We start from the raw sequence: 13,979 nt of genomic DNA, 5'->3' as shown, positions 1-13,979 counted from the left end.
AATGTCATGCAGCCATCATTGGAACACATGCATGTAGATAGGAAGTTACTTCAAAGAAGCTGTAGGAAATCAGCAGCACTGAGATGCAACAAAGCAGAGAAAGAGAGGGGTTAACAAGTATTTTTAATTGTACTATTTAATGGTACATGATTATAATATACAGTGTTTTTATCAAACTATTTGTCATTTAGCTGTGGTTTACATCTACTTTAAAGTAGCATTAAACTCATCAGTTAAATCTTAAAAATCCATTCAAGTATCTTAACCATTAATAAAAAAGCATGTTATTTGTGTATCACTCAGCTGCATATCCTCAAATCATCTCTGAATTGGTGCTGACACTGTCCTTCCTTCTGGAGGGTGGCTACTTTTGTTCCCCATGGTCCCTGTGTGTGTTGTAAAGTAACCACCTCTCCAAGCTCACTCCTGTGATGGACTTCAACCTCACATTTAGCTTCCTAATTTGTAAGGATGTACAAAAATAGAAAAAAGGGTTTTAAGGCACTAAATCACACATTTGATAGGCTTAAATAATGTTATTCCAAAGTGTAAAAACATTAAAAGATTTTACAAAAATGTCTGTTTCAATTGCTTTTGATCCATAAGAATTAACCTCTAACATAGATCAGCTACCACCTCCCGGGTCCCCCAAAAGGGAGAAAAAAAGTCACATATGACCACCCCTAAATTGTCATGGAGTCTAAACTCTCAAATGTAGTGATTGATCAAATTTGGGGGTCACCCAGATGCTCGATGCGTTTTGCGGTATGCTTTCTCAAGAAGAATAGGTATTCTGTAGATTACAAACATCAATGAATATACAGTTTTTTACAATGCAACATTAGTAAAGAGGGGTATATACAGAACAGTGGCCCCTCATTCATAATATCACACAGCAAATAAATACCTGTTTACTGAGACACAAAGAATAGATGAGCCAAGCCTCCAAGCAAAGCCAGACCAGCACCACAACTGTAGCCCATAAGGGGTTATGTGAGTGAACGAAAAGTCCCTATAGATCAAAAATGTATATCCAGTCCTAGGAAGAATCAATAAATATGTGTCCATTTGTATTTTCAAAGCAGTGGCTCAAAGTTAATTCCACATCATTAATGGCATACTGCACCAAGACAGTGTCCCAATGGCACATATGTATACCCACCTTATCTCCAATGTTATTACCTGAAGAGGGGGAGGAAGATATTGTAATAGGAGAACAAGCTCCTTATTAGTGTAAATGAGATTACAGAAAGAGACATCTATAAGGCAAATGTAAAAAAGATATACTAAGGACTCAAACTAAAATATCTATCCATATGTAATAATGCAAGAAAAATGCCCCAAAACATTTAAACAAATGTTAATCAAATGTGTGATTGGCTGCCTCAAAACCCCTTTTTTTCTATTTTTTTTACATAGTTTCCTAATTTGTATTGAGATTGTAGTCCATCACAGGAGCGAGCTTGGAACGGTCGCTACTTTACAACACAAATTTAGCCACCCTCCAGAAGGGTTTCAACACAAATTCAGAGATGATTTGAGGATATACAGCTGATTGATACACAAATAAGATATACTATTAATATTATTATACTATTAATATACTTGAATGCATTTTTAAGATTTAACTCCTGAGTTTAGTGTCACTAAAGGAGAATTATGCGGTGAGTCATCCCCATAATTCAAGCCGACCTGTGATAAAGAAGCTGTCACAGGTCGGCTTTATTGATCAGGTCAGCGAAAATACACCACTGTTGTTGACTCCCCGATCCTCTCCCTGCAGAGAGTAATGACTGTCAGACACAGGGATTCCTCCTCTATTCGATCCTCCAGCAATGACTGGAGGACTGGATGGGGAGGGGGTGGGCACAGCTAACTCTGCCTCTAGAGAGGCTGAGCCAGCTTTCAATCAGCCAGTGGGGTGGATCTTGACAGCATTGTCAGGATCCGGGTGCGGCACTCTCAGCAAATACTGAGTTTTGGGTCACTGGAGGACACAGTATATGTCCTCCTGTGAACCTGAGGAGAACTATTGGCAAAAAAGGCTGTCCATAGTTCTCCTTTAAAGTGTGTTTTTAGAAAGCACTCAGTAGAGAACAGTTTGAAGCTTTTTAAAAATGTTTTTGCTGTCTGCCTATTGGGGAGATTAATCTCTCTATTTGTCCTGATGATCATTGTCATCAAGGTAAAAATGATTGGAAATCCAAAATTTCACACCTGGTACCAGAACAGATGAGGGTAAATCTCCAGTAGGGGCACTCTTCTGGTGACAAGAGCCTAACATTGATTGTTTCATCTAACAAATGATTGTTCTATAGAATGATTGTATCTTTATGTGTATGGCCAACAAATCGGTGGGGATACACACACAATAGAAAGGATAGACATCTCTCTGGGAAAGATGGTCAGAGAGACAGTTGCCAGTCCCAGAACCTTAAAACCAAATTCCAGTTTGGGTAAATAAAATTAAAATCCCCCCCAAGAGCTTGTAAAAAACAGCTCTGGCTGGCTTGCCTACCTCTTCAGCAATGTCCCCCACAACCCCACAAACTCACCCGGCCATCAATCTAGCAGTGCTCGTCTTCTGGGTTGTATGATGTACAGTATCATTCAACCCTCTTCCTGTGAGTTGAGGGCATCAAAACTCTGCGCCCACCCTAAGCAGTATGCTGCAGACAATAGCACAACATAATTTTGTTGAATTGTTCTCTGCAACATTAAGGACCCTCCCACTTCCGGAGGAAGAAGAGGGCACAGAGAAACCTGTAACATTATCAGATCCAGCCAAAGAGATCTGTAAAAAAAAGTATGCATATAATTTTTTTACAACTGCGGGGATGCCCCAATGGGGGAGGAGAGAAATATCTAAGAACTGTTGTCATCTTTTGTGTTTCTTTGCAGACACTATGTAGCGACACATACATAACTATCACACATGTATTCCCTTTTGCACATAGCAACTCATCAAAAATACACACAATTGTAGAGGTAATTTTTCATGGCAACAGAGCAAATCTTATAGGTGCCTCTTCATCACTTTGGCTATAGTCATTTCTCCAGGATACTGTTCACTTTGTGAAGAAACACTCTATGTTAAAATGTATTTATTACATAGCTTTGTATCAGCAAGTATAGGATTCCTTTTACGTAGCTATAAATGAACACACAATTCAGTTCATCACGTTAGACCATCTGTATGATCAGATGTAATTAAACAACAATGCATGCCAATCCAATAAAAGTTTAATATTTACTTTATTTTTTTCCCCACAGGATAAATGTAAAGCATCAAGACATACGTGAAAAACAGGTGAAAGTGTTATGGGACCTCGGTGCAAGTCATGCTATGGAGGATGATGACATGGACCCTAGTTATGCCAGGATAAACCACTTTAAGGAGTCACCTCCAAGTCACAGCTCCCATAGGCCTTATTCTCCTCCAAAGCTTGGGGTGTATAGCTACACAAGGAACCCACTTGCTCCTGTCTCAGAGAGGGATCAAGTTCAAGACCTTTATGGTAAAATAAACAAGAGGCAGCAAGCACAGGAAACAGATGACAGGTAATAACCACTACCAAACACATCTGATCACTCCTTGGGCCTTGATGGCTCCATGCCCATTAAATGATGTTGTATGAAAAATTGCATATGATTACACTTTACCTTTTATTCCTGCTGTAAAGAATCATGCAGTTTCAATTAGCCTGGGGGAAGATCGCATTTGTAAGCATTTGTATCCTGGATCTAAGCTTTGCTCACAAGACTGATTACCCTTCTAAGTCTTTGCTCTTGCCAAGAAGGGAGGAAGCAGCATTGTTTAAACCACGTGTCTATTTAAAATGGGTTAATGATTGTGAAAGCAATCATGAAAAACCAACCCTAAGCAATCACTGCTGAAAAAAAGATAAAATCCTGTTGTGGTGTGACAGCAGAGGTTTCCATCTTGTCCTCTTCGCAATTAAGTTTTTATGCTACCATATATTGATCCAGGACACAAAATGGACATAACCCGGGCATTCAAATCTTTGTTATAAAACATGTTGTTATCAATGTATGTCTGTTTGGCCAGGCATACTGTGCATTTTCATTTCTTTCTTTTGTGGAATTGGAGGTTGGCTGCAAGACACACAAACTACAGCATGTTGTATTTTTTCTACCCATTAAGGTTATGAATGTTTTCAGAGAACGTATAATAAAGACAACCGTGTTGAGGAAAAGACATTCAATTTATTCACTGCTGCTGGATTGATTAGCTGCTTTTTGAATATTATCCTGCTAAGCACCCAGCCATTTGTGGATATTTATAAGCCGCCAACAAAAGGCTTGATTTTTTGTCATGATAAAAAAGACTTTGCTGGCTACAAAGCAAAACAAATCACCCTTTATACCCACAGCTTCTGAAAATCTATCTTCCTTTATTCTTGAGGGCATTCTGTGTATAGTGTTTGGTTTTTGTAAACTCCTCCATAAATATCTAGATAAAAACATGATAGTATTTAAAGAAGCACAGCACAAAGCTGCTCACCGCATCGTTTGGGGAGATGAGTATAATCTGTAAATTATACTTACCTTCCTTTTGTCCTTTGCTGGAAACACAGCAGAGAAATGGCAATCATTGACTTCAGCTTCTAATCCCAGCTATTGTTTGATGTAGCCACCCCCATACAAGTCTACTGGGGCAACTAATTTAAACAATGCAGTGAAGATTGCCATGACAAGAAGCGTGCCACCTGTAGTGGGAGAAAGTTTTTTTTCATTTTTTTGCAGCATTTATAGCGGAGAACACTGGATGGGAGATAAATATGACTTACAAAAGATGTTTTACCTCCCCATTTCAGAGAACAACTTTGTGGAGTTCTTCAGTAACAGCACTAATTAGGTTGTTTTTAGCAAAACAGTAATGAGTGTTTCATTCACTGTTGTTAGTGTTAATTAATATTGTACTATTAACAAGAGATTTTCAGTTAATCAATCCACTTTCCCTCATCATCATTTATCAATAATGTCTCAAATCCATCACAGCAATATTAGGATAACTTTGTTCACAATATTTTTTTAGGTCATTTTGTTCCCCTTTGATATCATATTTGCTGCCCACTGATTTCTATCTAGATTGATATACCACTTAACGGTATCCATAAACTCATAATAATTGCCAGTACTTAGTAGACAATGCAACAACATAAAACACCCCTTTTTATTAACAGTATACATATTAGTGTTTATTAGGTGATCTGTGCATATACTGGGAACTGCAGTGACAAGCCAATCATATGGTTTACTATTAGAAATAGCTGGGGGAAAAGGAAACAATGTCTTCCACCCACAACCTCTTCTGATCATTCCTTACCAATATAATTTCAGTTCACTGCCATCATTTCTTGAAATCTGGAATTGCTAGTTGTAATGGCCATCTAATGATACTACTAGAGATGTTCAGATACCAAGTACCCTACTCGTTACAAGTACATGTACAGATACTTTTCCAGGACCAGACTAGAAAAAAATTCAAAAGTTAGGAGGCAGCTGTCATTTGTAAGGAGCACACGGAGCTCCTGGGATTTGTACATCTCTGTTTTAATGTATGATTTTGTTTTTATAAATAAAGGGATGCACCGATACCATTTTTCCAAGTGCCAGTAATGATAGTTTTCCAAGTCCTCACAGATACAAGTACTGATACATTTTTGTTTATTGTCATGTGACAGTTTTTTAAAAAACAATATCGACTAATGATTTCAGGACAGTGGTGGACCACCAGAGCTAGGTCCCAGCTGCTACTGCTGTGACTCTGGTAGTTCTCGTAAAATTGTCAAGTATCGGCACTGGTATCTGAACTGGTATCTGGACATCCCTAGATACTACCATCATTCTAAGAGTTATTTATTCCATTCTATTGGTGGAATTTCTTCAAGAAATGATACAGGTACCAATAAATCAATGCCTCCATATCACTTAAAATTCACTTCAGAAGTGTACCATCTGCAGCAGATATGCTAAGCATATACCTAAAGGTGCCCACATGCACAGCTTGGTTAAGAACTTGTCCCCTTCCTTCCCAGTGTTGATTAGGAAGCTCATATCTACTACTTGTTAAGCACTTTGAAAGTGACCACAGAGTAGCGCAAAGTTTTAACGCAAAATTATACGTTATGTATTTGAGCACATAGAGAACTGGCAGGTTTATTCAGTAAGACAAGCCAAGGCACAATTTTAATGTGCAAAGGGCCGTGACAAAGGACTGCTGATCAGATTTTTAATTGCTGTTGTAAGATGACTTAAGATCATTTGGGACTTGTTGCTATTCCACTATGCACATTATGATTGCTAATTTCCCTGCCTTACTGAATACGCTATAAAATTAAAGCTAATATAACTTTCATATACCTTTATGAAACCTCAGTAGTGGAAGCAAACATTTCAAAGGTTGAATCTGTATTTATAACAACTCAGTAAGCAGTTCATTAGAAATAATAGTGATATATGTTTTTAAAAGTATGTAAATTAAGACTAATTTGGCATGAAAATAATTTGCCTGTATTGATTGCTATTGTATTATGTCACTGTGCCTTCAATTGTGGAATATTGTATTTATCAAATTGTTATGCTATGATTCACTTGAAGTAAGGCTGAATTTGCATGTTGTTTTGTTTAATTTCTATATGTTCCATGTTGACATCATACCTTATCATGCATGCAATGTTTCCTGAAAATTTGCTTTAATTTGTCTAATTGATTTGTGGCTTCAGACTGCTTGCGTTGCTGAGTAGATTCTTGGAATCAGTGTTTGATTAGCTAATGCCTAGAAGATACTGATTGGATCATGGCTGTCAGCATTATGATTGATCACATTGTAAAAGACTCGCTTTTCGCTGTGGATACATTTATGTTTGTCAAATCAGCAAAATAAATTCTGGTCATATTTAAAATGGTTTATTTGTTTCTGCCGACAATTTGGTAAAGTTGGTAATTTATTTCATACTTATGTTCAAAATATACATAGTAAATTTTTCTTGACAAAGACGGACTGAGCTCTGTCAAAACATTGAAAAGAAAATGCTGTTTCTTTGACTTATTACCGCTGCAAGGTCTGTGAGTGCCTCTATACCTACTTTTATTAGTATGAAATGTTATTCAGTAGTAGAAGTTTGTTTAATCTTTGTTTAATTTGAATAGTTTCAAATGTTTTTTTTTTACATTGACCTGAAAGTGAACCCGTGGCCAGGATATGGATGTTTAGCTGTTTACATATTCTTAACACACATTGAATAAGATTTGGGAGGGGAGGGGGTGAGCAGGATTAGCTGAGTTGGTGAAAAATGACCTGAGCTGCTTCATTTCCTCTGCTGAGAACTTCGAGGATGAATTGTGCCACATTGTTTGCCGCTACAAAGGTCGGTAAGGAGTTATGTAAAAAACATGTAAATACTTGAATGTACTGGCTAGAGGTTCACTTTAAAGTTGGATTTAACAAAAAATCCATGGTTTTCACTCCACCTTTATACTGTATGTTATGTCAAATATTGGTAATGAAGAATGACAGTAAGCACTGTTTGTGTCATATGATACAAACATTGTGAATGCTTACAAAAACAGGGCTTATACTCATAAGCATAAATACTGTCCTAATACCGTTAAGCCCTGTTTGAGAAAACCATTTGCTTGATCATCTGAGGTGCATAATGTACATTTCCAGGTTTGAAAAGTAAAAGTGGCATTTTTTAAAAATATAACATTTGTTATATTTCTGTTGTGGCAAGCTTTGGCCTATCCATTCTATCTGGCTGATTCATGTCCGCTTTGAAAACACTGAATTGATAACATATCCCACTTTCTGCAGACTATCTGGACTGCTGGTCCATGTGAGGTATGACATCTGCAATCTTTGCCATACATTCAAAGATTGTGTAGTGTTGGAAGTAACATTGAAATGATGCATCCTGTGCAATAAATGTGGTATCACCACTGTGCACAGTAAATGTATGAAGCATACAGCGACATTAGCAACTTTAGTATTAAAATATAGCAAGCTGAAATAAAATATTATTTACACTATATTTTTTAATTTGATCATAACTCAAGGTCATCCTTAGCCATATCATTTTATAACTTTGTAGGTTTGGACATGGAAATAAAACTAATCTTTGCTCCCCTTTTGCACTGGAATCGTTTTTAGGCTTGTTCCTGTATGTGCTGCCAGTCCCTTTGGTTTTAGGGAGAATTGATCAAAAGACTTTTATACTAGAGTGACTGATACCAGAGCTTCTAACATGGCTAGATTTATATGTCCTGCCTAGACAAGCAGTCTTTGGCAGCCCAGCTCTTATCCCAATTGACTGACTAGCCATGATGTCACACTAACATTATTAGACATAATAGTCATACAAGATACACCAAGGACAGGGAGTAGAGAGGCCGAAAGTGACAGTTTGCTTACTCTGTATTAGTACACCTATAACTGATGACTAGAAGAATAGGGGACATTAATGCCCTTATTTGCTGCAAGCACATTTCACCAACAAAACTGCTTAACTGATCAGGAACAACAACGAGGATTAAGATTGCACTGGCAGCCATTGTGCCTGTTTGGAACCTTTTAGCACATTAAATCTATGCAGACAGTCGGTAACATGAAATGTTGGTGGTTGCAGCCGCTCTATGCTACACCCTTTGGTGTCCATCTATTCACATCCAGCTCTGACTTCTCATAGGCATTTTTTTATTATAAAAAAAGGGTCCCATATAACACGTTTTGGAGCTTTTGCCTGACGGCAAAGTTCATTTTATAATTTTTTTTTAATGAGTGCTACTAAAACCATGTTACAAACTAGTACATTGCTTAGGATGCCACAGTTACACTGTCTTTTAAATCTCCATTTTCATATTCGTATCACATCCCCAAGCATGTTCAAAGTAAACAGGTATGTTCTGCAACCTATTCCATTCTGATCAAAAGCTTGTTGTAATAGCTGTCAATCAAACTATGATTTTCCGGATTTTTTTGTTTTGTTTTGTTGCTATTAAGTCTTATTCTTCAAATATATTAATGCATTTGTTTTATGCAGGAAAGTGCAGTTTGCTGTCATCTGAAAAAGAGTGCAAGATAAGTGGAAGCGCAGTCACAGAGCGTCCTCTCAACACAAACAACATGTAGGGTTTAGCTGAGCGATGACATGCTGCTGAAATACATGAGCATTAATGACATGTATTTCAATCAAATTCTTAGGAAAAAACACTGGAATTCTGTAATCAACCTAAACCAATCTTCTCTGTTGGCAGTGATCATGTCCCTTTTTTGCCTCTGCCTGTCTGTCGTCTGTCACTTTTTGTGATATGATTTTTTTCCTTGCATGAAGGCAAAATCACTGCACAATGAAACTTTAATCCTAGAGCTATCTGTACCGCAGTTTTAGACATATAAAATATATAAATGACAAAGTTTCCATATTTCACGTATACATAATGAAGTGATGGCAGAGCTAACAAGTCCGTTCAAAACATATTATTCAGTTTTGAGTTTACTTCAGAGATATTAAATCACCCACTGGCTCTTTAAATGTCTCACATGACTCCTGGTTACCCCAGGCTCCTTTCAGAATAACTGTGAATTTTTACCTTTTTCATAAAGAAAAACTCCAGGAATGTTTTCTTTTTAATTAACCCTTGCAGTGAGGCTCCCCCGGCACTGCATGAGTTAACTGCTCGTTTGTGTTTGTGTCTAGGTAAAAAAAAAGTTATACTCACCCAAAGCTCAGATCTGGCTTCGTCTTAAACTGGTCCTTCCCTCCTCTGCAGCAGTCTAAGGTCCCATAAACCTTCACGTCTATACACAGTCTATAGACATGAGGACACTGAGGAAGATTACAATGCTGCAGGGAGGGACAGACAGACTGGAGGGAGCACCATGACAGCTGGCCGGCTCAGCGCTGTGTGTGAGTATGGCTTTGTTATTTTAGCACTTAGACACTAACAAGCACTTGCAGTGCGGGGGAGCCTCACTACAAGAATTAATAAAAACAATTCCTGGAGTTCTTCTTTAAGTGTTCAGAAATAAACAAGAAAAGGACGTAGCGATCTCACAGGACCTGTGATGGGAAGAAGCTTTACATTCTCCCTTTCTGGTGCACTGACTGCTTGGATATCAGAAGAGCACTTACATTATCAACAGTGTCTAAGTGAAATGTGTGAATATTAATGTCATTTTAGGCAGTACCATAATCATAATTAAAAAGAGAGCATTGATTTGTAACATTCTACTTTCCAAAAAAGTTTTACCAATGTGTCTTTTATTTAATTGTGCTTTAGTAGGGATCCAGTATAGCAGTATAGACCAACTCTCTTTACTTCCTGGCACAAAGCAAGGTCCGTCACTGAATGCCTTTTCCCAGTTGAGTCCTGAAAACATTTGAAGAGCTGGCTGATGTGAATTTCTTACCACAATCCATTTTGGGTGACTTGTCCTTTGACACCTGAGATAAAAGTTTATAAGAATTGGAACAGTAGTAGAGTCTTCTACTGTGTTAGCCATTAATTAATTTTAAAAGTTTGGAGTTTAAGTGATACCCATATAACTTAGTCTATTTCTGAGCTTGGGCCACCACTCTTATTGGAGCAGCCCTGTAGGTTTAAAAAAAATCAATTTACCTACCCTTTTTTGCAGCAATCTTATGTCTGGTCCAATGATGTCACAGGTTCTCTTCAACCTCTTCTTACTTTCATGGCAGGCAGATCCTAAATTTTGAAGAGAGCCAAGCCACATAATGACTCTCTGCAGCATTCTTCTGTGAGTCCAGGGTGGAGGGTGGGCCTTGACATCCTTGGTACACAGAAAGTGGGTTTAATGATGGTGGACATTATTCAGCCCTGAAGAGGAGTGGTGCTGGATCCCTGAACTGTTGATTCTGCGTTTGACAGCTCTGGAAAATCTCTTTTTTAATTTCCGTGCTCAAACTCGGGCTGAATAATTCAGGGCCGAATAGCTGGAGTTGGGCTTTAAGTTATTACACGTTTAATAATGCTTTAATCAGGCTTTCAGAGCAAATTAAGGGCAATCCTTAGGCAAGAAGTATATAATGCCCGAGGAAGGAACCTAACATGCTCCAAAAGCTCACATCATTGGTAAGTTAGCCATCACTAAGTGATTAGGCTATCACTTAAACTCCTATTTTTCTGTATATATCATTCTGATAAAGCACTGTTGAGAGCTCAGGTAGCATATACATAAAAAGAACCTGCAAAGATGGAAATATGGGGGCTGCCATTGCTATCTTGTTAAGTTGGGGATTCTTGGGGTATCATCCTGATCCTGGCCCCAACATAAGTGATTTATAGGACATAAATATATATTCCACAACTACACTTGCACATAATAAATTAATGCTCCTTTATATGTAAAATAGTAGTCACATTTCTGTAATGCTGTTAATTAATTGCAATATTTATTAAACGTGAAGTAAATTGATTCTCTTTCTATGCAGTAGAGCTGTGGTTGGTTCTGTTGCTGTTTAATTATTTACAAATATAGTGTGCTGTACAGCACGGGTTTGATTTGCAGTCAATTAATGAATGATTACCCTCCTCTCTTTTTTTTCTTCTTCAAATTAATACACAAAATACCCGCATGCATGTCATTGCCACAGAAATGATCACAAGTGTATCTGTCTACCTGACTTGTACAAAGTACAATACAAGAAATGTAAAAACACCTTTTTTGCTTTTAGTTTAAACATTTTTATACTATCTATAATGTTACACGTACAAGGATGATGCTCATATTTTTGTATTTTAAAAGGATATGTTCCCTTAAATGTTTGTATGCATAGTAAATAAATACATATTTTTCTTCTTATCTTTTGGTTTACACTGTGTTTATAAAGCCTTTCCCTTCAAAATAAATTCACTCAGTATACACTATGACATGTTCCTACCTTTAGCTCTTATAGTAATATCGGCATATAAACATATATTTATTAATACAGAAAATGGCTTATTAAAGATATATAAATGAAAGCTGTCATAGAGGAATAGACAGACTGTCTCTGCTGACTTTTTGAAGAACCTAGTGGCCAAACTGTCTAACTATTCCCGTACCAAATGTGGCCCACTGGATTTTAAAATCTATAAAATAAAGTGAGATGACTCTTGGTAAGGCTGCTCTGAAAGCAAAATGAGCAAGTAGGTGGTGCTTTCCCTTCATCGTGTTATACAGTACACTCTTAGGAGAACTAAAGCGCAAACTTAGAGTAACTCCATTTTGTTAAGAAAAAATCAACACACCCCTGTGTGATCAATATACAGTACATTGCAAGATTTAACAAACTTTGTTACAGATTCCTATTTCTTTTGGCAATATAGTATAGTGCATGTTCACCTACACAAAATAAGTGTATCTAAATCTTTCACCAGAAAACTTGGAAACTTGGAAAAATGATTCCTTTTATATTACACATGTATATAACACAATCATGTACGGACAAACATTTAAAATCACTCTTGTCTTTAGGTATCTCCTTTTGCATTATTTATTTCTAACAAGTACAACAAACTTTGGTTATTTCATGTTTTACAATATTCATAATTCAGTTAAAGCCTAACTCCAGCCAAAACTTATTTTATTTATTATTATTGATATTATTGTTATTATTTCTATTTGTAGCCTTGTTCATTTGTAAACATTTTACCTTGGGGAATCAGTTTTCGCCCCCTCCCCCGAGAGGAACATGCAGTGATAAAAACATAGTCTAATTCTTCCCTGCTTTATCCAACACAAAATAAAAGGATTCGTCTGAAGCTGGATTTCATGTAAACAAATTGTATGTGTATGTATTTCCGGTAATCTTGCTTTTCCATATTCCATAGTTTCTATTACTATTAGATATGTAAATTTTGTTTCGTTTCGAACAGTTATTTTGTTAAATGTGGACATTCAGATGCATCTGAATTTGGCTGTTGGGAGTTGCATTACAGGCACGGTCATGTGACTTCCTGTTGTGGATCATTCCATAATGAAAATTTGTACGGATACGAATTCTGAATAATGAATCTAATCAAATTTTGTATCCAAACTCTGAAAATCCAAATTGATCTGAAACAAAACAAAACAAATTTTTTTGTAGGGTTACATGTCTAATTACTATATTAAATGACAACTCACAGACTTACTTTGTGAAAAGAAATAGTAAAGCAAAACCATTGTGTAGCACTGCAAGAAGCAGAATGTGTTTGAATGTAATAAGCAAATATGACGAACCCAATGAACATATATAATTGCAAATTACCGTATATACTCGAGAATAAGCCGACCCGAATATAAGCCGAGGTACCTAATTTTACCACAAAAAACTGGGAAAAAATATTGACTCGAGTATAAGCCTAGGTTGGGAAATGAGGCAGCTACTGGTAAATGTACAAAATGAAGATAAAATTACATGAATATTTATTTAAAAGAAAAACAATAACCTAGCTCTGTAAGTGGAAAAGGGGGTACAGGGCTACATATCATGTACTACGGATCATTTAACCCATTCATATTAGCAGAGGATAATTGTAAATCTATTGTTCAGTGCATTCTATATGTAGTATATAGTACATGTACATATAGAGTGCCTGCAACAATACATTTACAATGATCCTCTGCTAACATGAATGGGTTAAATGATCCATAGTACAGGGCTACATACAGATCATTTAATACATTCATGTTAGTATAATTGTAAATGTATTGTCTGCACTGTATTAGCAGTATATACTCTATGTAGAGTATATACTGCTAATACAGTGCAGACAATACATAATTGCTTAATAAATCTCCCCCTCAAATCTGCCCTCACTCACTGTGTGACTGTGCCGGAGAGCAGGGACGAGTCAGCGGCAGCGCTGGTCCAGTGGGAGGAGCTCCAGGTGGGGTCCTAATTTAGCTGACTTAGAGGTGCCTGCCAGCTAAATTACAACCCCACCTGGAGCTCCTCTCGCCTGACCAG

At 37.1% G+C, this 13,979-nt stretch overlaps 1 protein-coding gene across 1 annotated transcript in view; it reads left to right on the top strand.

The window, feature by feature from the left end:
* Nucleotides 1–13,979, top strand: part of PARD3B (par-3 family cell polarity regulator beta) — a 516,508-nt gene that overhangs the window by 159,979 nt on the left and 342,550 nt on the right. The window contains exon 5 of the mRNA XM_018560588.1: nucleotides 3,274–3,561. Within this exon, the coding sequence (XP_018416090.1) occupies nucleotides 3,274–3,561 (288 nt within the window). The remainder of the gene's footprint in view (nucleotides 1–3,273; nucleotides 3,562–13,979) is intronic.

The sequence above is a fragment of the Nanorana parkeri genome, unplaced genomic scaffold (assembly GCF_000935625.1).
Source record: "Nanorana parkeri isolate BGI_ZX_2015 unplaced genomic scaffold, ASM93562v1 scaffold467, whole genome shotgun sequence".
In the NCBI taxonomy this organism is placed as follows: Eukaryota; Metazoa; Chordata; class Amphibia; order Anura; family Dicroglossidae; genus Nanorana; species Nanorana parkeri.
Note: the sequence above shows the minus strand (reverse complement) of the source record. Positions and strands in the feature narration are given on the sequence as shown.